The sequence below is a fragment of the Neolamprologus brichardi genome, chromosome 20 (genome assembly GCF_056152115.1).
Source record: "Neolamprologus brichardi isolate AB-2024 chromosome 20, ASM5615211v1, whole genome shotgun sequence".
Classification (NCBI taxonomy): Eukaryota; Metazoa; Chordata; class Actinopteri; order Cichliformes; family Cichlidae; genus Neolamprologus; species Neolamprologus brichardi.
This window is the reverse complement of record NC_142123.1, coordinates 2,113,594-2,134,874: the sequence shown is the minus strand read 5'-3', so window position 1 is coordinate 2,134,874 and position 21,281 is coordinate 2,113,594. Positions and strand designations below refer to the sequence as shown.

Sequence of the window (21,281 nt, the reverse complement as noted above, 5' to 3'; positions counted from 1 at the left end):
GTGTTTTAACTTCCATAGATGGGTTGAGGAAAGGCCTTGCTCGGAGGGCGCAGTGAAAAGAGCATTTCATACATAGACACACAGATTCATCACACACACACACGCACATGCATACAAGCATATAAGTAAACATACACATATATAGACACACACATACACCTCAATCACTCTTCCACCTCGAGAAAATGCTGGCCTTCCCTTCTCCCTCTCTCTTCCCTGACTGCACATCACTGTGTCCTCCTCCACTGAGCACAGCAGAGCCTTAAGCGTACAGACATTTCTAACTCAGGCCACACGGTCCATGACAAGTGAAATGCAGAAAAAATGAGAGGTCAAGGGAGAGATGACGGTAAACCAGATGAACTCCTGGCACGGCCAAGAGAGAAGTTAACGTGACAAAAAGAACATAACCTCTTTGAGAAAGCTAAATGTTTGTTGTTTTCTCCCCCCCCCCCCCCCCCCTTACTATTGTTGTTTATATCTAAACAGGGGAGCCTCCAAACTAGACACCAGAACTAAGCAGTTGACTTTGATTGATTACAACAAGCACATTTAGAGCAAGAGTACAGGGCAAAGCCAAATTGAGTATGCAACTCTTTTGTTGTTATTTTTAAATATTGTTTTCATTCTTTTTTTTTCCTTTTTTCAGTTTATGAATAAGTCCTTACATATCTATATACCATTATATTTGTTTTTTATTTGTTATTCTGGTTTTATATATGAATCCTTTAGACAAGTTTTTATCTTTGAAGAGCTTTCCTGAGAAGATATTCAGAGGGAAAGAAGGGTGATCGGAACTGGCTGGGTCTTCCTTATCAGCTGCGTATGCTTAGCTTCTTGGAGCACTTTGGCTCACTGTGGATGATAATCAACCCAGGACTTTCTTTTTTGTTGCAGTGACTTAACCAGTTTCTGTTATCAGGTAATTGGCATTATTCTTTTATGCTGTTGTTGCGGCCAGCATGCGCTGTCAGTGCAGGAAGTATCTTTGTGCCAAAGTTAGGAACAGTCATCTGTGGAGCATGAGTTTAACTACTGCAGGGACTCCAGATACAATCCAGTGGTCCTCATGGCAGAATGCTCACTCACATATGCACTAAACACACACTCGAATTATCTTGGACAGTGTATCCACAAAAGCGCAGGACAAACATACACACTCCTTTCACTCTATGCCGAGTGGTAGCAGATGTGCCAACCTGGCACAAAGTGCCGGGATCGGAGATTTAGACTTGACCGTATATATGTAGCACTTTTGTGATCATCTGTTTAAGCGAGGCACATCTCTTCCATTAAGCGTAGAGCAGCTGTCTGTGAGCATATATCCCAGTTAGCATGTCAAAACTGATGGTAACATTAACATATTAAATACGACGGATCTTAGAGCACTCCCTGATGATATCAGTAGATTAGCACACTCATTCAACACAGATAAAAACATCCAAACATACTAGTGTCAAATGTATCAACACAACCATTAAAGGCATATGCAAAGCAGGAATCTTTATGGAAGACATTTGGAATCAGACTCAGGGCTTTTCAGTAAGGACCAAACCCTAGCTGCTTCCCAGCATGCTAGAAACAGGCAATATTTATGCGTGCATTCTTGACTATGCGATTCTCAACCCCACTTTGTGTAAATAGAAGATGACAAGTCTGAAAAACAGCATGGATACCAGTCTGACTCTCCACAGAGCGAGGAGGGACCGCCATCATCGTCATCCTCATCACAATCACCGTCCCACCTGCGTTCACACTGGTATCCATGCAGGAAACTGCCCTCTCATCCCAAAAAGCCATTATATCATCTTGTCTTCTTGTGTATATTCTCACTTTTTTTTTTGAAGAAGAAGAAGAGCAGTGGAGGATTATGTGTTCTCATGTATCATTTCTTTATTGCCAAAACGTCACAGCGGGCGATCAGCTTGGAAAGCACGGCTGATATACAGTACAGAGGTTTTTTCTCTCCCTCTTTGAAGCAATACGAACATAGTTTCTGTAGCAGCGAGAGGTCCCATCCTCTAAATATGGGCAGGTCTCCTCATTGTGTGTGTGTGTGTGTGCGTGGGTGTGCGCGTGAGTGTGAATGCTTTAGAAAGTTTTCAGTCATGGGTGGATGTCCTTGGCATGGTGCTGTCACACAGAAACTCTTGTGTGACCTCATCCTTTCTCTCTCTGCGACGCCGTCACGGTGATAGTGACGGTAACGCAGGCAAACTTTGAGATTATGTTATGTGTTATGTTATTGTTTGTTTTTTCAACATGGCCAAGGTGTTGTTCTTCCTCTGTTTATGTCAACTCTTGTCATACAAAGAAAAGCCATATAAACAGTGAGAGGCACAATAAACTACTTTTGAGAGATTCCTGGACTTTTTCTTTATTTGTGCTAAAAGTGATGTGATGTGTAAGTTCGCTTATACCAGTGTCAAACTTATGAAACACTGTAAACTGCACTTTTGAATGAACATAATCATGCATTACCGGGGTGCAGCAGTAGAGGGAGCTCTTGCACTGTGACTGCAGGGAGTGCTGCATGCAGCTGCGTTTACTGCTTGGAGGATAAGGGCAGGGTCTGTTGGGTCATGGAGAGCTGTGGGTGCAGAGGCTAATAAATCACAGCCTCCTGCTGAACAAGGACATCAGATAAAGGTCTGTTCCTAAGATTTGTTCACTCTGCAGTTAAAGGAGTGCAGGTGGCGGCATAAAAATCATCAGAGAACGACTCTTTTCCTCTGCTTTCATCTCACTGTGATCAGAAAGTTCAAGTATATCTGGCCATGAATTCTTTAATGAAAGCTGTATGAGAAGGCTGCAACAGCACAATAAATTATCTCAGTTTTTAGATGCATTACATAATATATCAATTATTATTTGGTGCCATTAAGCTTTGGCTCAAACGAAATAAGATAAAATTACATTTGGCCGTGCAAATTTGTGGTAAGCATGTTTTAAAAAATACGCCCAAGTATTAATCATAAAATCCATTCATAATGAAAATATCTTTTAGCTCCTGCATGTTAATGTGGCTCATGTCTGCTGGAGGAAATGAAAGCGATTCTTTTACAGTCAAGCTGCTCAAGCCAGTGCGCTCAAATTCTACTGAAACTGTGTGAAATTTGAACTTGCAGAAGTGACCCAGCTCTCGCTAATGGCCTGTGAAAGGACACTCAGTCACTGAACTCAAGTCAAAAGCTTTGTCAGAGTACGCCGTGCAAACTTTAAACCAAGCAAATAAATAAAACAAGGAAAGGCCTTGTTAAGAAGAGTTTTTTTTAAGAGGACCAAAAATCAGCCCGCGTGTCTGCGTCAAGGTTATACTGCCTATCTTTACTGTATCGCTGCTGCTGATATGATCACTCACTCTCACAAGAATCCTCTTTATAAAGGGCTTCTGACAGTAAACCTTTTCTTTTTAAAAGCCGGCCAAGTTGATGCTAATGCCACACCTTTATTTCATTAATAGAAAGAGAGAATCAGAGCAGGGTGATAAACACAGATGAGATTCTATCAATTATATGATTGCTTTAATTATCATTAAAGACAGATCAATAACACCAGACTGGAATTAAAATAAGGCCCATACATTATACACTATTTTACAAGGAACAATCAAATTGCCTCATATACTGAACCCTGGAAGGTGTTGCCATGGGAACCCATGCGAGGGTTTGGGCATGCTTGGGGGGAATTTAAAGGAGCCGGTTTAGTTTCCTATATGCTCATCCTCACACATTAGTGACGGTTGATTAAATAATGACTCGAGATGGGTAGGCTTATTCATTTGAAATTAAAGAATGGAAATGTGACACCTAGAGGTACAACTTCACAATGATTTAATAAAGTGTGAGAAAAAAAATCGCCCTTGTAATATTCTTACAACCAAAGGACATCAATTATTAAAAATAGTAAAGAATCCATAAAAGCAGGCCGTGAGTGTGCATACCAACGAATATCATTTGAATATTTAAACGCACACTGATATCCCGCTGCACGTCTGAGCTGTAGCTACAACTCGGTCAACACACAGGAGAGATAATGGACCAGCAGCAGCTGCAGGGCTTCAGAGAGTGATCTGCAGGATAAAGCTCAGTGAACCCAAATGCTTCTGGCAGCAGTTAGTGAGGAAGGTGCCGGGCTCGGGGTGTGATAAAGGCAGAGAGTGTTGGTGCATGTGACCCAGGTTTGATGTGATAAAAAACTGCAGGGCCTTTCTGTGTGCACCTGAAGCTATATACAAGACAGAGAGGTGCATATGTCATGTGCTGGAAGCATGGAGCTGGGTGCAGGGTCATAATGTGAAATACCACATCATTTACTGTGTGCCTCCTGGTTGGGTCACAACAGACAAAAAAGACACGTTTGCCATTTGTTACATATGCGGCGAATCCACCGAGGGTTGGGAATCACAGGCAAGGAGGGAGAGAAAGAGAGAGGTGAGGAGAAGGTGAGAAACATTTTCATGTGCAAAGACCATAAATTTAACACCTTCCCCTGTACGAGCGAGAAGGCAGACGGGCCATCTTACCGAAAGGGTAATGGAGAAAGTGATGAAGAAACGGGTAAAGGTATCTGTGACAAGAGTGAGAATGGAGGGCGTGCCAGAAGGGAGCCAGAGGAAATAAACAAGGCCAGGTAGAGGTGGGGGCGATTTGGGAATGAGGAGCGAGCACTGGGAAGGCGGGCGGGCGGGCAGGCGTCGGGGTCATAAAAACTAGGAGATGTGTTCTGGCCTCTGGGTCTTCATATCTTTTACATTTCTAATTAAAAGAGATAAAGAGTGAGGGAGTCATCAATCCCACAGTGATTTCCCAGTTAAGGTTTTAGAGGGGGCTGTAAACTAGGCAGCCCGGCATCATTGATTTTATAATTAGCTATCGTCACCCCAGACTTAAGATGGAGGGAGTGTGGTAGAGGGGCACGACGAGCGCGACTCTGCTGGTGGAGTGAGGAGGAGGAAGATGATGAGGAAGTCAGCCCTGAGGGGGGACTGCAGGAGAGTCAAAGGTGAGGAGAGAAAAAACCGAGAATGGGAATGTATATGAAACAGGCAATGAGCCAAAAGGGAATATCGGCTATACAGCCGTGTGAAAAGAAATGGCATAGTTAATTACCAGTGAAATGTCATGTGAGGATCAAAATATTGCTATAATCATTGGCCAGAAAAAGACACATTAGACCCAATAATGGATACATAAACGTTTTTATTATGCAGAACCCCACCCAAACCCCCTTACATGACTGGTAAGAAAATACACAGTGTACATGTGGGATAACCTTCACATACAGAAGTTCAAAACAAACCGTAACCACTGGAGTTTTATTGCGGCGTGAGACGGTGTCCTGATGAGGAGCACTCGTACTGGAGATCTCAGTGGAACAACAAAAAGATAACTTCCTTGAGACATAAAGTCAGATTACAACTACAAACGAGGACTACTGAGAATACGTTTAGTGTGCCATCTTCTGGGAAAGAACACAGGGCTCCTTAAAACCTTTCGACCATCCACATATGTAGTGTAACACAAGGTAGACGAGGCGTCGGAAAGACGTTCACTTCTTTCACTCCTAATTTTACAAACTTAAACATAAGGATCGATCCCTTCCATATGTATTTTTTTTTACATCTACCTTTACCATACGATGTTGGCATCACTCCCTTCCATTAGCACCAATACCTTGCAACAACATAACCTTTAAACAACCCATTAAAATATCTGAAAACATAAAGTAAAAATAGAAAAGAGATAAGTGAGTAAACACAACACACGTGGGTAATGGTTATGATAACAATGATGAAGGACACAGATGGCATATTGGTGAGTATCAATATCAACTTTTCATCTAAAAACTCTTCTCTAGTAAAAATAGGGTGCAAATACAGCAGATAAAATCAAGCATCAAGGTATCTAGTAAATTCTCTTAGCCAAGCATGGAAAATTTTGTTACACATTGCACAAACTGTGAAAACTGTACACCTGTTCCAAACGAAACCTGAATATAGTTTAACTGCAGCATAACTCAAATTAATTATAAATAGAAAATCATGAAAAATGCATATAATATTGATTAAAACGTAGGCAGCATTTCTTTTATTAGGCAGTATATTACCTCAGGGCTGGGGGAAAGTATCAACACCATGATTCTGATGTCGGGATCTATAAAGATGATTCTACTTCATTATTTTAGGCACAAATTTAGAACTGCATCACAATGATTTCTGTGCAATCTAGCTGTAATAAAGGCTGATGCTAAATATCCCAAATGAGCAGCGAGAGAATTTCAATAAACCCAGGTTCATTAATAAATAAAAATTGCAGCTTTGCAGTGTAAAGCTAATGAACGTTAATTTCATAATAACGATTATGTGAAGTTACTCAAGTAGAAAGTTGCATGTCGTCCCTATTTAAATAGACCTGAAGCACAATCTGTTGAATAAGCTTTCTATTTCAAAAGCTCGTCCTAAGCGTCAGCATCCCTAAATCACCTTAACTGCGTCTGCATGACAACAATCACCTGCTAATGCATACAAGAAAGTTCAAATCAAATCTTAGTTCGGAGTAAATGGAGGAGAAATATGATGTCATAGACCTACATTACTGCAATATAATTTAGCATGATGCTGTATCATTACTTTATGCCGCCATGAAAAGTGTTCGAAGCTGCTGTGGAGAATTTAATGCTGGAAGAGAGTTTTGCTATGATTTCCAGCGGAGCTGGGCCTGCACAAAACATCATAATTACAGTGGCTGTCATGACTCCTGATCACAAATGCCATAAAAACGACATAACATCCATCGTAAAGCTCTCGACATAGCAATGATTCAACAGAAATCATTCTGCTACAGCCTGCAAACTCTCAAATGCCAGAGCCCATGTCTAAAAGCCTGCTGCTTCAAACTCTGCACCACTCTTATGTCAGTCATAAATATCGTGTTGACCTGCCACCGCTGGCAAAAACAGTCAGGGTAAAAACACAGCAATCTAGAAGGACAAAAAACAAGGTTTATGGCAGATACAACATAATTGCATATTAAAATTCTGTCTGTGTATAGAGCATAAGCTGTATTTGTGCTTGTTATAGGAAGTAATGCGGAAACAACAAGGTCCCTCTTTCCCTTTTTGATCACTTGCTGTGGGTAGGTGTCCACTGGTTACCAGAGCGAGGTGTCAGCTGAACCACTGGAGGAAGAAACAAAGGAGAGAGAAAGGATGTGTGTGTGTGTTAAAAATGGAAAGAAACACACATTCTGGTTGAAAGAGCAGGCGAGACGAAAGGAGTGGGTGAGTGGGAGAGCGAGAGCCTTAATGATGCTGAAAATTGGCCCGTGACTGCGGTACACCCCTCAGGTAAATCATTGCTACAGCTTGCTGTCAACTTGTCTGTCCCCTTGTCCTCCCATCTCGCCCCTCCCATGCCCCGAATGTGTCTCAAACAGCCTCCCTCGCTTCACCCTGACTCAACTTCTTTTACGACCGCGTATTCAAAACTTCCATCCTCGAGTCATATTCACCGTGCCACCATAAATAACTAGTTGCACATGTCTGTGTGCATTAGATACCTTTGAATTCATTGTGCACGCATCAAACCATTTGTGCGAGAAGCCAGTGAAGGAAAGTAACGGAGTACATTTACTCAGGCATACACACATTAATTCACCAGTTTTGAGATACTTTTCTATGTTCCAGGGAGAAATACGATACTTTTTACCCCACTGCAGTTTTATAGCGGCTTTGTTCTTTAATTACTTTGCCGACTAAGACTGTACACACAAATCAAGTCACGAGCTCATAAAATATAAAGACGACGCTCGAGTTTAAAACCAGCCAGCATGACGGGGTGATATCTGGTGGCTTGTTTTGCCTCAGAGAAATTTTCATTTCCATATGCAGTCAGCAATGCAAATCTTTTTTGAACCTTAAATCTTCACCTGTGCACAATTTGTTGCGATCCCTCACGTGTTTAGCAATCCTACACCTTTTATTGAGAATATCTTTCAGTGTACTTTGAGTGCCGACAAGAAGTTATTTCTGACTTTTAGAGGCTATAACACTAGCAGTTTATGAAACTGTTATATCATCTGCGACATTAAATACTTCCTTGTAATAGTAAAAGGAAGCGGTTGAAGAACAAATATGCTTGAGTAGAAACTGTCCCGTACTGCACATATTAGCAAAATATAAGTAGCATGGCCCTCATCACTGATATATTATTACATATGATATTAATAGATTGTTACTACTAATGCAATAATCTGAAAATAGCATGGTGCATGTTAATATGTTTGTGAATTAAGGTATTTTCAGCCAATGATTTCTAAGTGTTTAAAAGAAGAAGTGAAGAAGAAAAATAATCACAAATCTTTGCTTCTTTATATGTTGTACACTCTGTCTCTCTTTCACTGGTAAAAAATACTGGTGACTTTTTAACAATGCAATGTATTCTATGATCTAAACCAGCGGTCTCCAACCTTTTTTGCGCCACTGACCGGGCGCCCGACAATATTTTCACGGACCGGCCTTTAAGGTGTCGCGGATAAATACAACAAAATAAAACTAGTACCGGTACCGAAAAAAAAGAAGATTTATTCATAACACACGTGAAAAGACCCAGGAAAACCGAGTTAACGATAAAAACGATAACAAAATAACGCTGAAAACTGATAAAAACCCTGAAAACTATACATTTCACACCTGAGCCTCAACTCTCGCGGCCCGGTACCTAACGATTCACGGACCGGTACCGGTCCGAGGCCCGGGGGTTGGGGACCGCTGATCTATACTATCGTACCCCATCCCAACGCTGATCAAAATCAAAGGGATAACTTTGGCTTTTAACATTTTAACTTAATTTTCTGTAAATACATAAAGTTTGTACTTTAATATTGGTTAAAAAAAGCAGCTATTACTCCATTAATACTTTACAGTAATGGGTATAAAGAGTAAGTGTTACATGGATAAACATATAAGGGTTTGTAGTGTACCTGAGAAAAGTGTCCATGGGGTCAGGCAACAAAAGAGCCGTTTCCTCTCCGGAGCTGTTCCTTCTACACTCGCGTGGATCGCATTCCTCCTCCTTAACACAGTAAAACACACACACACACGCACAGGATGACACTTAACACATATCTATCCAGCAGCTATTACCGTCCAATAACTTGCACACTAGCAGCCTAATTGGTACTAGGAGATAATGTCTATATCAAACGACCCACTGCCCGTGTTTAACTGGTGTGCATGGCTATCAGCACGAAGGCATAGCTCAGTTTCAATATCACATATAATTATGGCGTCTCACCGAGTCAGAGCTGTGTGCCAGAGTGTCGGCGGTGGCCTGGTGCGGAAGGGAGAGCGGTGCCGGCTGGTTGATGACCACTTCCCTCCTGCTTACCTCCCTGGGGGAGAGAGGAGGGGTGGCAAGCAGCAACGAGTCAGGCTGCCCCTGCTCACATAGGCTGTAGTGTGCCAGGGGGGTCGGTGGGTGGAGGATCTGCAAAGCCTCCGGGTTCTCATCCTCCGAGTCAGATAACACACTGTCAGGACGGCCTGCCAGACAGAAACATTAGTTAAGAAATAGCGGTCGCTTTTCCTCAGAGCGCTGCTCTCGTCGTCCACAACACGGGCCAATCTGAACAATATTTAGTGTGGCTCTTGAATGATAGTTAACACTTTTATTGTTCACATCTGCAGGGCATACAGTAGATTGATGTGTAGCTCAATTCACCTGTAGAGGCAACTGGGGCCGAGTTCCACTTGGCGCTTGCCACTGTTCCCATCTTCTGTTCCAGCTGACAGATGTACTCCATCAACTCCTGCGGTGAAAAACGCAGTCGTCACCCTTATAACCCTCAAACTGTCTGACCTCTTCAAACCAGCACTACATAACATTATTGCACTGTTAAAACTCAACGGAAACATTTGCCATTATATAAATGTTACCACAGTACAATCAACATTTAAGTCCTACCTTGGTTTCTCATGTGCCACACATTGGCTGTTGTGCTTAGATATGGCTGGAGTTATAATTAGGCTGGACAGTAATTTAGAAAAAGAATTGAATATTTACTTCTGCCTTAGCCAACAAAACTCTGCAGGCACTTTAACAACAACAGCACCGACTGCCCTGAAATCCACCGACTTATATTGCACTGTAAACAAATTATATTGCACAATAACAAGAGGACAACCACAGGGAGATGATTCCCAACAGCAGGGTCATTCACAATAAGAGTATTACTGTTGTTATATCAGTAAGAATATGCGTTCATTATTAATACAAAGATTTTAGAAAACATTGCAGGGGTGTGCCCAGGCTTTATAGTCACACACTAAACTAGATTTACATGTAAAAACTAAACCGTGAGACCTCAGCAACTGATAATGGCACAAAGTCTGTGACACCCACATGCACAGTGTTAAATAAGTACACCACCCACCCAGAGTTTATCGTTCGCTGCTTTTTAAAAATAGTTTCTGTCAGTGCTGATTCAAATCGTGCACCGTGGCAGACAATGTTTCTAACCTGTTTCTCTGCAAGCAGCTGCTCCTTCTCTTTTTGGGCAACCCTCAGGCTGGCCTTCAGCTCCTGAAGCTCCCTACGGGTTTCGCTCAGCTGAACCTACAAGCAGGGTGAGGTATATTAGAACCACTTGAAAGACACTTTGACTTTGGTGTGATGTTCTAGAAGTGAACAGCCAACATCTAAATGATGCTCATACTGAGTTTGACCTTGTTTTTGCCAGTTCAAACAAAACTATTTGTTCACACAGATAAAGAGGCTATAATGTATATGAAGCAGCTTCTCTCACCCGGTTGCAATCTTTTTCTCTTCCAAGCTCAACCTCTAGCTTCACTCTCTCCATCCTTTCCTCTTGCAGCCTCTCCTCCATCGCCTGCATCTCTTGGCTGAGTTTCTCCAAACGCTCATAGTCTTTCTATGAGGGTGACACACAGACACTAGTACTTACTGTATTTACTTCATATATAATTTATTTGCCTCTGCCATTCGATCTTTAGGTTATGGACTAAAATATTGACTCGATGTCATACCACCTACACATTACACCTGCTCAGCCATGCAAAGCCACGTCATGAAGCTCCTGGTGCAGTTTCCATGCTGATATTAAGGGAGTTTGAAACTCGAGTTATTGGGTCAGAACAGCTGCTCTCTGTAGCTTTACATGCTCTGCCACTTCATGGCTGAGTTGCTGTAGTTCCTAAATGCTTCCACTTTCCAATAATACCACTTACAGCTGATTGAGAAATATCTAGGAGGGAAGAAATTTCCCAAACTGACTCATTGCAATCATATTACAGTACCACGCTCAATTTAAGCTCTGCAGAATAGGTACTTCATGTAATACACATCAGCCAATAGGATTGAACACACCTGAATTCAAAGAGTCAGAGGTGTGATCAGTACTTTTAGTAGAGCCAGCCATAAAGGCCCATTTTGAGAACTATAGAACATTTTGTTCTTTTTCTCATTATTATTAATATCCCCTTCATACATCGAATGTTACATATACCAAATATTACAAATACACACATACTAAAAGAGATGAGAGAGAAAAACCCGCAACAACTTTGAATCAAAACGAAGACTCGTAAAATTAAAATCAGGTCTACTGGGTGTGACATACTTAACCCATTTTATCAAAAATAAAACAAACTGTTCAGATGTATAATAGCAATATTTAAAAAATATCCTTGGACCTTCATATCAACATAATGTCGCACCTGTTAATATTGATATAAATCTCCCTTTTCTTCTCTTTAAGCATTTAAAAACTGACCGTTTTTTCTTCTTTTATTATGTTGCATACGATTGTTATTAATGCCATGGGAGTATTTCACGTTGAAACCTCGTGGCATTTATTAGTGACATTCTACATTTTCCAGATTTCATGCTCTACAGCGATGCAGTACCTCAGCCGAGCGCTGCATGTTCTGCCTCTCCTGGGCCCAGTGGGCTCGTCCCTCTCTCAGGGCCAGACTGGAATCTGCAAGCTGAAGGGTGAGCTGAGCAGCCTGAAGGCGAGCCTGATGCAGCTCGGCTTGGCCCTGATCCCTCTGGGCAACCATAGAGCTGAGGTCACTCTTCAAGCCCTCAGCAGCTCGTTCGCTCATGTGCAGCCGCTCGCGCAGGCTACGCATTTCTTTCAGAGATGCCTCATTTTCCGCCTGCACATAAAGGACCAAGAAACCATGTTGCTTACTCATCCCATACTTTAGGTGATTTTCTGTATATTGCCAGACCCAAAAATATCTAAGAGTGAATTTGAAATGATCATTGTTGTTTTTAGTTGTTGCTTAGTTAAAATACAAAAAAACATGTTCCAAATAAAGTAGCAGTGATCACTTTCCCCCCAAAAATCTATTCTGATTTTATGTCCAAATACTTGTAACACATTTAACAAGAGTCGAGTTGAAAACAAACAAACAAAAATCCTATTTTTACATCCTCTGAGTGAGCATCCTGGTCGAGTTTCAACCACTAAATCATTCATTAATAAGTCCTTTGGTTTCCAAAAATGATCTGACCTCTTTCCTGTGGGCTGTGGTGAGTTTCTGGGTGAGGGTGGTGATGGTGTTTTGAAGCTGCAGCACGCTGGTGTCTCTTTGGGCGAGGGAGTTCCTCAGGCCCTGGAACTCCTTTGACAGGATTTTGAGCTCACTTTCTGTTTGTTCCAGCTTAGTCTAAGGAAAAAAGGCAAGAGATGGGAAAACTGAGATGTTGGGGGGGGGAAAGCACCATGTTTTACTATGTTACACAGCATGTTTTGAACTGTGCACCTGCAGGCTCCTTCTCTCACTCTCCTCTTCTTTTCTCAGAGCTCCTGCCCTCCTGGCTCTTTCCTTAATTCTGCACATACAGATTTTGTTATAGACAATCAAAACTATTCACAGGACCCACATAAAAGTAAAAGAAGGACAAATGAGAAAACCATGTCAAACCTCTCTAACTCGGTCTCTTTTTCCACAGCTCTCTGTGCCAGGGTTTTGATGTCGTCCTCTAGCTCTCGGATTCGCGCTTTGCTTGCCTCCCTGGCATCCATTAAAGCAGATTTCTCCTGGGCTAGTGATTCTCCTAAAGCCTTTTCCTCCTAACAGACCAGAGGCGCGTTTAATTTTTGTGTTAATATAATAACTCAGGCAATTTCTTAAATGTCTCCTGCTTACATTTTTTACCCTTAACACACAGGGACATAATTTAAGCAGAAATGCTTTATGTGAGAATGAGGGCACTGCTGTAGGGAAATGGAAGCAGGCACATCGGTTCTAATCAAATGACTGTGCCCACCATTTGCATAAGCTTCATACATCACCTTCTGCTTCTTCTCCAGCTCATCAAGCTTCTCTAGAGTTTGGTTCAGCTCTTTGTGAAGCCTGGCGATATCACCCTCCAGCTCTTTGCGTCTTCTGTCCCAGGCCTCTCTCGCTCGCTTGTGCTCCTCATTCTCTTTCTCTCTTTGCTCTTTAACCGCCTCCTGCACCTGCAAAAGCTCAGCGCGCTCTCGCAGGCATTCCTGCAGTCGATTCTAACGAGACAGAGAACAGAGGAAGCAAGCAGCATGATTGTGTGCTCGTCTTTGTGTAACTGCAGTAAACAAGAGTATTGATTCCCCCCCCCTCCAGCAGATGTGTTTTATAAGCACTCGTTAATTTTGCAAAACTGAAAACACACTCTCCCGTGCAGTATCTTATCCACTCACCTGCAGCAGCTCAGCCCTGGGGACTACCAGCAGCATATCTGTGCCTGCCTCCTCTCCATGGGAGTCTTCCTCAAGAGTCACCAGATCCTCAAGTGGCTTCGGTGCACAAAAAGTGAATTTAGAGCTGCGAGAGCACACCTTCCCTTTAGCATCAATATATACGAACTCATACTCCTGGGAGCTGGGCTTGGGTAGGTAGGAAGCTAAAATAGTGATTTAAAAAAAAGCAAAAAAAGCAAAAGGTTATATTACAATCTGCAGAGAAGAATAATTGTTTTTCAAAGTAGCCATGCTTTAATTTAGACCCTACTTCCCATTATACTTTTAGTCAGTCTAAATTACACGCCTATAATTTTGGAACATCTAATCACAATTTAAATTAATGTTCTGGTAAATATGAACTATGAGTCTAATACATTTATTTGTATTATATTGCTGGTTAAGATGATGTGTTTGCCATCAAAAATCCATTTCACAGACTCTTTTTACAGCAAACATTTTGACTTGTCAAAGTAGGGAAAGTGTATGAATAATGGCTGAATTCTTAGGGGAGGTCCCCCTTTTGCACATTCTGTTTTATTGCCATGAAATAGGAAACTTAATGGAACTAGGAAAACATTACTTTGACCTGCTCCTCCCCTACTGTGACAACTAAAAATACATGGGTGACAAATTCAAGTAAAAACTACTCGCTGTAAACTTAATGGCCTTTAATTCGTCATCTGTCTTACTGCAGTCTAAAATGGCCTAGCTTTGCAAACTTGGATTAAGCCCACTGCTGAACTAAAACATTTATTAAATAAAGCTATCTTCTTATTTAGTCTTAGAAACTGTCTGATAATACTGCAATTCAGTAACACCAGGTTCACATGTTGCAATACAGCTTCTGGACACTAGTGGCAGCAGTGCGGCCATTCACCGCAGGTGAGCGACAAAACAAAACGACTTGTATGTAACTTGTGTCCCATGGGCGGAGGTCTGTAAGCGTCTATTCATTCTTGAGCGAGTTCTTGTTGTATCATTTGTGAAAAACCTGAAATAGCAGAGCGTCTCTGGTTCAATGTTGCCAACTTAGCGACTTTGTCGCTATATTTAGCGAGTTTTCAGACCCCCTAAAAAAAGACGTGAACGCGCATATCGCTTTTACTCTCAACAAGCAGCGGGTGCTGTAACGCGGTCAGTTCTTCTTTTACTCTTATGCTGTTTTGTGGATCAGGTTTAAAACTACTTATAAACACACACACACACAAAGTAACTCCACCAGAGTGCCTATTTCGGGTCACTTTTGCCGGTCCAAGCCCAGATAAAGGAGCAGGGTTGGAATTGTGACATTAAAAAAAAACAATAATTGCTAAAAGAAATTTAATTTGTAGTTCTAAATAAATTCTAAATGCATTTAGGACGTTTTTTGCTCACTTTATGTCTCGTCCACGATGTTATTTCTCTCTCCAGCAGCGTAGGTTACAATTACATTAGCATGACCAATTATGCAAATTAGGTGATGACGTCATTTAGCGACTTCTAGCGACTTTTAGGACAACCAATAGCGATTTTCCTTACTGAGGAGTTGGCAACACTGCTCTGGTTAGCTAAACCGGCCAAAGTCTTAAACAGGTGTTTTAAGTGACTCTCGGGGCAGTTTGGTGCTTTTTTTCCATGTAAAACTTGAAGCGCTTTTCGAGTTGAGCTTCTCTGCGCCATTTATTTATGTTTTTTATACATCTTCGGCGTAACAGAAGCAGTTAAACAACTTTGTATCTTCTGCTTTTGTTCTGTAGTGTCAAAAACAGCTAGCTCCAGCAAGCTAAACGCTCATCAAACAACACGTGTTTGTATAACACATTATAAAATAGCTTCTCAGTCGCCTCGGCTGTTTGTGCTCTGCTGCTATGTCCTGTTGAAACCACAGAAATTAATCTAGTATCAGTTCAACAAACATCCTGTTAATGACGCGCTCCACGCTTTCAGCTGTCCTGCCAAAAACTGTTTTCCTGCTATTTAACCCGCTGTAAATGACTTGCTGGCCTATAATCTGTCAAACGTATCTCTCGAGAAGCATATCGAGTCATTATGTGCCAGAAAGAAAATTCCCGTCACAAAGTAGAAGCTACAATCAGTTTTTGGCAAAGTGACTTTTATATATCCTTTATGAATCGATGTAAAAACTATCGTTGACAGTAAAAACGTCTTCTTCAAAAGCGAGCTGGCCAAGAGGGCAGGAGAAATTGCAACAAATATAAGATAACAGTTCTATAAAGATATTTTAAGTGGCCCAACAGGACTGGATTGATTAAAATGTAGAGCACAAAGTGGGTATGATAATGCTGAGTTAAAAGACACTTGCAGAACAGGTCATTTCTTTATTTTGTGCGTAACCACTTCATAAATCTTGTTGACTGCAGCCCATCTACCAATATAAGCAAAGCTATCAGTCATAAAAACACATCAGCAATCACTGTTTCGCATAAGACTGTCGCTCATAAAGTCGAAGGCTTACAAAGAGCAAAATAACTGCTTTTCAGACCAGCTGTGCTACTTGCATAACGTTAAGACTTTCACTATCACCTGAATCTGTTTCCTTTTCATGCACCTTTAACCAAGCATACTGATGATGATACACCTCCTGCCTCCCACACTAACCACAAAGCAGTCAGCCTTATTCTGTGACTCCTTCCAGCCTATAAAGTAAGCTGATCTAATATCATTATCTCACACAGACCATAGCTTCATGTTTGGAGTGATTTACTTAGAATTACCGTTTCACAATGCGGCTACAGCAAAGGGCCAAGATAGAAAACAGACAGAGGGAATGACACACGGTAAAGTTTATGAGCTGTATTTCAACTTCGAGCACCGGCTAAGGTCACAGAAGAGGTGACCTTCTTTTTAAATCACAGCATTGCTGCTGATAAGGAACCATCTGTACTTTCTTTAGTTTCCTTTCTCTGTACTGAAGAATGACATTGACAGTGTGTTTAAGTTAGCGATAAATCACTTTACCAGGGGTCAATGCCACACCTGCTGCACACGTGCCCCTCACCCTCAATCAGGCTTATCAGCTGCCCCTGACACACAGGACAAAGTGAACACTGTATTCTCCAGTGAGCAGCAGCAGTCAGCAGAGCAGCCTTTGGGCCATTGTCTTTGTCATCCTCATTACTCAACCTCCTGCTTACTAAAGAAATGAATTCAAACCATGACAGAGAGTGTCTCTGTTAGAAACCAAGTTAGATGTTTCTCTTGTGCACAGGATTTTTCCCCCTTTTTTCTGCTGAAGAATTATTTTAAGATAGAAATAAACATTTGCTTCCACTCAGTATGTGATTCGCTAGCATTGTGCAAACAACAGAGCAATTCATTTTACAGAGGCATCAATCTCCTGCTGAAGGTTTTATGTGCTGATCTAGTACAGATCCTGTGTGACTATGGGAGGTAAACACAGTTAGAAAACGAAGGTATGAATACCCTGAAACTGAACACAGCAGTTGACATCTGTGCCCTCTTGGTAGTCAGCCGGGGCTAGCGCCCATACAAAGGTGTGGTATTCCTTCACTGATGTCCATCCCTCCTGAAGAAGAAAACGTGTGCACAGTGTTAACTTCCAGTTGGATATTATTTATTTAGTTGCTTTTCCAGAAATTCGTCAGAATAGCAATACCTTGAAGAGCCCTATCCAGTCATTACTGGCCCATATGTGCCGTGAGCTCAGCGTGTAGTGGCAGTCGACTCTGCTCTCAGGAAAGTAGCTACAGCCCACGTTTCTAAACTCCACCTGCCAGTCTTTGTCCATGGCAACACAAAACAAATGCTCTATTGCACCTACAAGAAAGAAAGAAGGTAAAAAACAAACAAACCCCAAATCAACCTAGAAACCAACATGCACAGTTACATTAAATGTTACATTACACAGCTATTTCTGCGATATAGGTAAGAGGTGGTCCCTGCTGAACAAACAAGAGGCCCCAAGTGTGCGAATATTTTTGTTCAGTGTAAGATCTAGACTGAGTGCACACTTAAGGAAACAGCATCGATGCACAACTAATCCTCAGTGGCAGCGTGGTCTTAAGGCAACATGACACCTTACACAGGTTGTCACCAGGGGCTATTTCAGTCATCTTCAAAATCATTTGCTGTTATACAGCATCACGTGTCGGCATGCAGGATATGGGCTCAGATTCCACTAGTGGTTACTTCCCACGAGTTCGTGGTGTCCCTGCAGTTAACCACACTGCTTGCCTACAGAAAGCATTATTTTTGTGTGTGGCGTAATAACTATGGTATAGGCAACATTTCTGATGTGATGGTACACTGTTACACAAACAGGGTGAAACACATGCTAAATATACATTTTAATAGAGCAGCAGAGACAAGCATGATGAGATTTCCAAAAGGAACAAAAATAAAACAAGCGCACTATAAACCCAATGAGGATTTACAGTGAACATGTTCTTTAAACTTGGATTAACTTTGACTCTTCTGTACTTTACATTTATTCCCTGTGGTAGAGTCAATAATCACAGATGATAAAAGTTTTCTATTTTTGGTGAAACACCCAACGGATGTTTGCAAATAAACATCCGTTCGGACAAGATAAGATACAGACGGTGCGTAAAACAATACAGCAGTGATCAAAATAGCTTTCCGTGGACTCGTTTTACACGGCACGAGGCTTAAGGCCCAACAGTAGCACATGTTAAGAAAACAGTGTCATGCCCGTCGATGAAAGCTTTAAGATGACAAACAAACAAACACGGGCACTACGGACAGACCTGAATCCGTGCGCGTTAGTTATATTTGTTAATTTGATGGAAATGCAAATAATAAGAGACAATGCGGGGCTTTGTTAACTACCAAAAGAGATCTGCGCACATTATCTCGACCCGTTTCTGATGTCTTTGTTACCTTTACGGTCCTCAGCCCTCTGCAGACGGTCTAAAGGAGCCCTCTACGTGCGAGGTACCGGACTGACAGTCCTCAAGAAACCCACAAAAAAACACGGCCGATGCAGACTCGCTTTCCTCACGGAGCTCAGCTGGACCAACAACGCGAAATAACAACAAAAAAGCCAAAGCAAAACACAAGCACCACAGCTTCTTCTGCACCGCGGAATTATGGGAGCTGTTGTTCACGATGTAGCTGAGACTATGCCGAGATACTCCTTTTTAAACTACAACCCCCAGGCTCACTGTAGACTAACAGATCCGCTGAATGTAATCTGACGCGTCTCATCGGCCGCCGTTGTTTTTCGCATCGGATATCTGCCAAACCGCGGCTGTCCTGCTCGCTCACCAATGGAAAGAGTGTGTGTTATTTGCGATGAGAGGAAGACACTCTTAGCGGATGTAATAATGAAAACGGATGTTTTTATTTGCAGTGATTGTTCGGGTTCATAAATATTTGCTACATTGCGCTGTAAACAAATCTGCGCATTGTTTTCCATGCGGGTAGACTTCGCACTATGACGGTTATTTAATTTGATGGTAAAGTATTACATGTTGTATAGTTTTTGCCTGTTTATTTTAGTTAAATCAGTGTCCCACGGGAGCCTTTTCCACTTCATGTATTATCTGTACTTTGATGAGGAAAATCAGGAACCACAGCAGATCCTCTGACGTCAGCCCACGTTCCAGATTTGATGGAGGGGAATTCGGATTTTAGCCAAAAACATTTTCCAAAATAAACCAGCGATCCTGCATTTTGGAAGCGCCCCAATTTGGCAGTTTCTTTAGGATAAGCTTGATATCCCACAACGTCTTCAAACATGAGGACAAATAGAGCACATGACGAGGTTGCAGTGCCGGGCAGCAGATGGCAGTATACCATCTTGAAAACCAAAATTACACATGCAAGTCTAAACACACAGTGCGGTCTTTTAAGCCCACAATGAAAATATATCACAGCCTTTTTGTCCTTTCACTATTAGATACAAGATAAAGGGGGGGGGGGGGGGGGGGGGTGTACACTGTCTCTCTATGCTGCAAATTTTAAAAACAAAGCCTGGGTTCACCATCTCTAGCTTTGCCTTAATTCATAGTTTTGATTTTGCAGATATATCAGAAGAGAAATGCAAATATGGCTGTGCAGATAGGTCTCAAGGCTACAGTAGTAGTATTGTCTATCTGGGTTCACAATGTGTTATTTTGAAAATTTTAATTAAAAAAACCCATTAAAATACTGGTTTTAGTTGAACTGATTATATTAAATGTTTTTAATTTAAATTAGAGTTAAAATGGCAAATAAGTCTTTAACTGCAAAAAGCCATCAATAACAAAAACCTATTTAACAGAAATGGAAATTAAAAGTTAGCATTCTCTATTAAAGGTTATTAGTCCTCCACAACCACAAGTTAAATAATGCTCAGCCTGTATTATTATAGCTATTGATGTTACCTCATTGCCCATAGCCAGCCTATTTATCTCTGCTCATTGATGAGACACTCCAGTCACACAATACTTTACTCCTCCTCAATTAGTAAGTCCAGTTTGGCTAATTTAGTCTGTTGACGACACTATAAGGATGCTTCATGTAATTTTATGCCGACGGACAGTCAATGCTGAGACCCTATAAATTGTGTTTAAGTGGATTAATAGTGTGCTGAGCCTGTGTGAGCAAAGTGGTGATGGAAATAGTGGCTCGCTCTCACAGTGGGATAATTAAATAGGTTCTACTGTGATGACTGGCTTATTCAGTAGACACTGTTTACATGCGTGTTTAGCCTTAGGTATTATTAAAGAAAAAGATTTCTTCAGTTGAATTCTTCAACATAATTCAGTGTGGATGTCTTACGAGTTCACTGGAACACAGAAAAATCAGATATGCCAAAAATACTAGCATAAGTATTGTTTATGAATTAGTTCTATATGCTTATTTCTGCTGGTTTTGTGCCACCCTAATTAAATTAAATTAAATTAAATTAAATTAAATTAAATTAAATTAAATTAAATTAAATTAAATTAAATTAAATTAAATTAAATTAAATTAAATTAAATTTTATTTTATTTTATTTTATTTTATTTTATTTTATTTTATTTTAGTGTTGTGTCTGATTTCACATAGCCTTGACTTTGAAGTGTCATTGTTGTGTAAAGTTAGAAGACGGCTGTGCAGTACGAGTGTGAAGGCTTCACCATAATAGAGGCTAGACTTAAAGTGGATTGTCCATGAAACTGCTTGATCTTGACCTGGCTGCCTGCTGTTATGGCTCCTCTGCCTATCATAACATCCCACCTCTACCCTGCAAACTTGCGCACACATGCAGTTATGCTGACCGTGTGAATTTACAGCTCTTTTTTTGTTTTTTGGGAGGAGATGGCTAACATTCACACTTTGAGGCGTTAGGTTGGGGGGAAAAATAGTGTTCTGGCACAAAATGTTCAACATGTTGTTTATTTATCTGTCGTGGAAGTACTCCACACAAATTTAATCCCTGTCATCTGCTGATTTCTAGCAGCTTGGCTTGGAATTTCTCTCAATGCTAGAAAATGGTATAGCCCCTGAGTGCTACTGCAGTTTTATTACCTGAGGTGGTTTGTCTGAATATAGCTTACCACATGTCTCATTCAAAGGGAA

At 41.2% G+C, this 21,281-nt stretch overlaps 2 protein-coding genes across 2 annotated transcripts in view; one reads left to right on the top strand and one right to left on the bottom strand.

Moving 5' to 3' along the window:
- The window catches only part of rarga (retinoic acid receptor gamma a), a 40,364-nt gene extending 38,003 nt beyond the window's left edge, over positions 1-2,361 (top strand). The window contains 1 exon segment of the mRNA XM_035905676.2: positions 1-2,361. Coding sequence (XP_035761569.2) covers positions 1-56 — 56 coding nt within the window. The 3' untranslated portion in view covers positions 57-2,361.
- Positions 2,362-5,187: 2,826 nt separating this feature from the next.
- On the bottom strand, positions 5,188-18,807 carry calcoco1a (calcium binding and coiled-coil domain 1a). Its single transcript, XM_006785657.3, has 15 exons — positions 18,615-18,807; positions 17,371-17,531; positions 17,178-17,280; positions 13,713-13,915; positions 13,326-13,538; positions 12,955-13,103; positions 12,793-12,862; positions 12,541-12,696; positions 11,926-12,180; positions 10,806-10,931; positions 10,520-10,615; positions 9,722-9,809; positions 9,296-9,543; positions 8,982-9,073; positions 5,188-7,179 (listed from the first exon to the last, which is right to left on the bottom strand). The coding sequence occupies exons 2-15, from the start codon at positions 17,500-17,502 to the stop codon at positions 7,152-7,154; spliced, it is 1,959 nt and encodes a 652-aa protein (XP_006785720.2). The 5' UTR covers positions 17,503-17,531; positions 18,615-18,807; the 3' UTR covers positions 5,188-7,151.
- Positions 18,808-21,281: the final 2,474 nt, after the last annotated feature.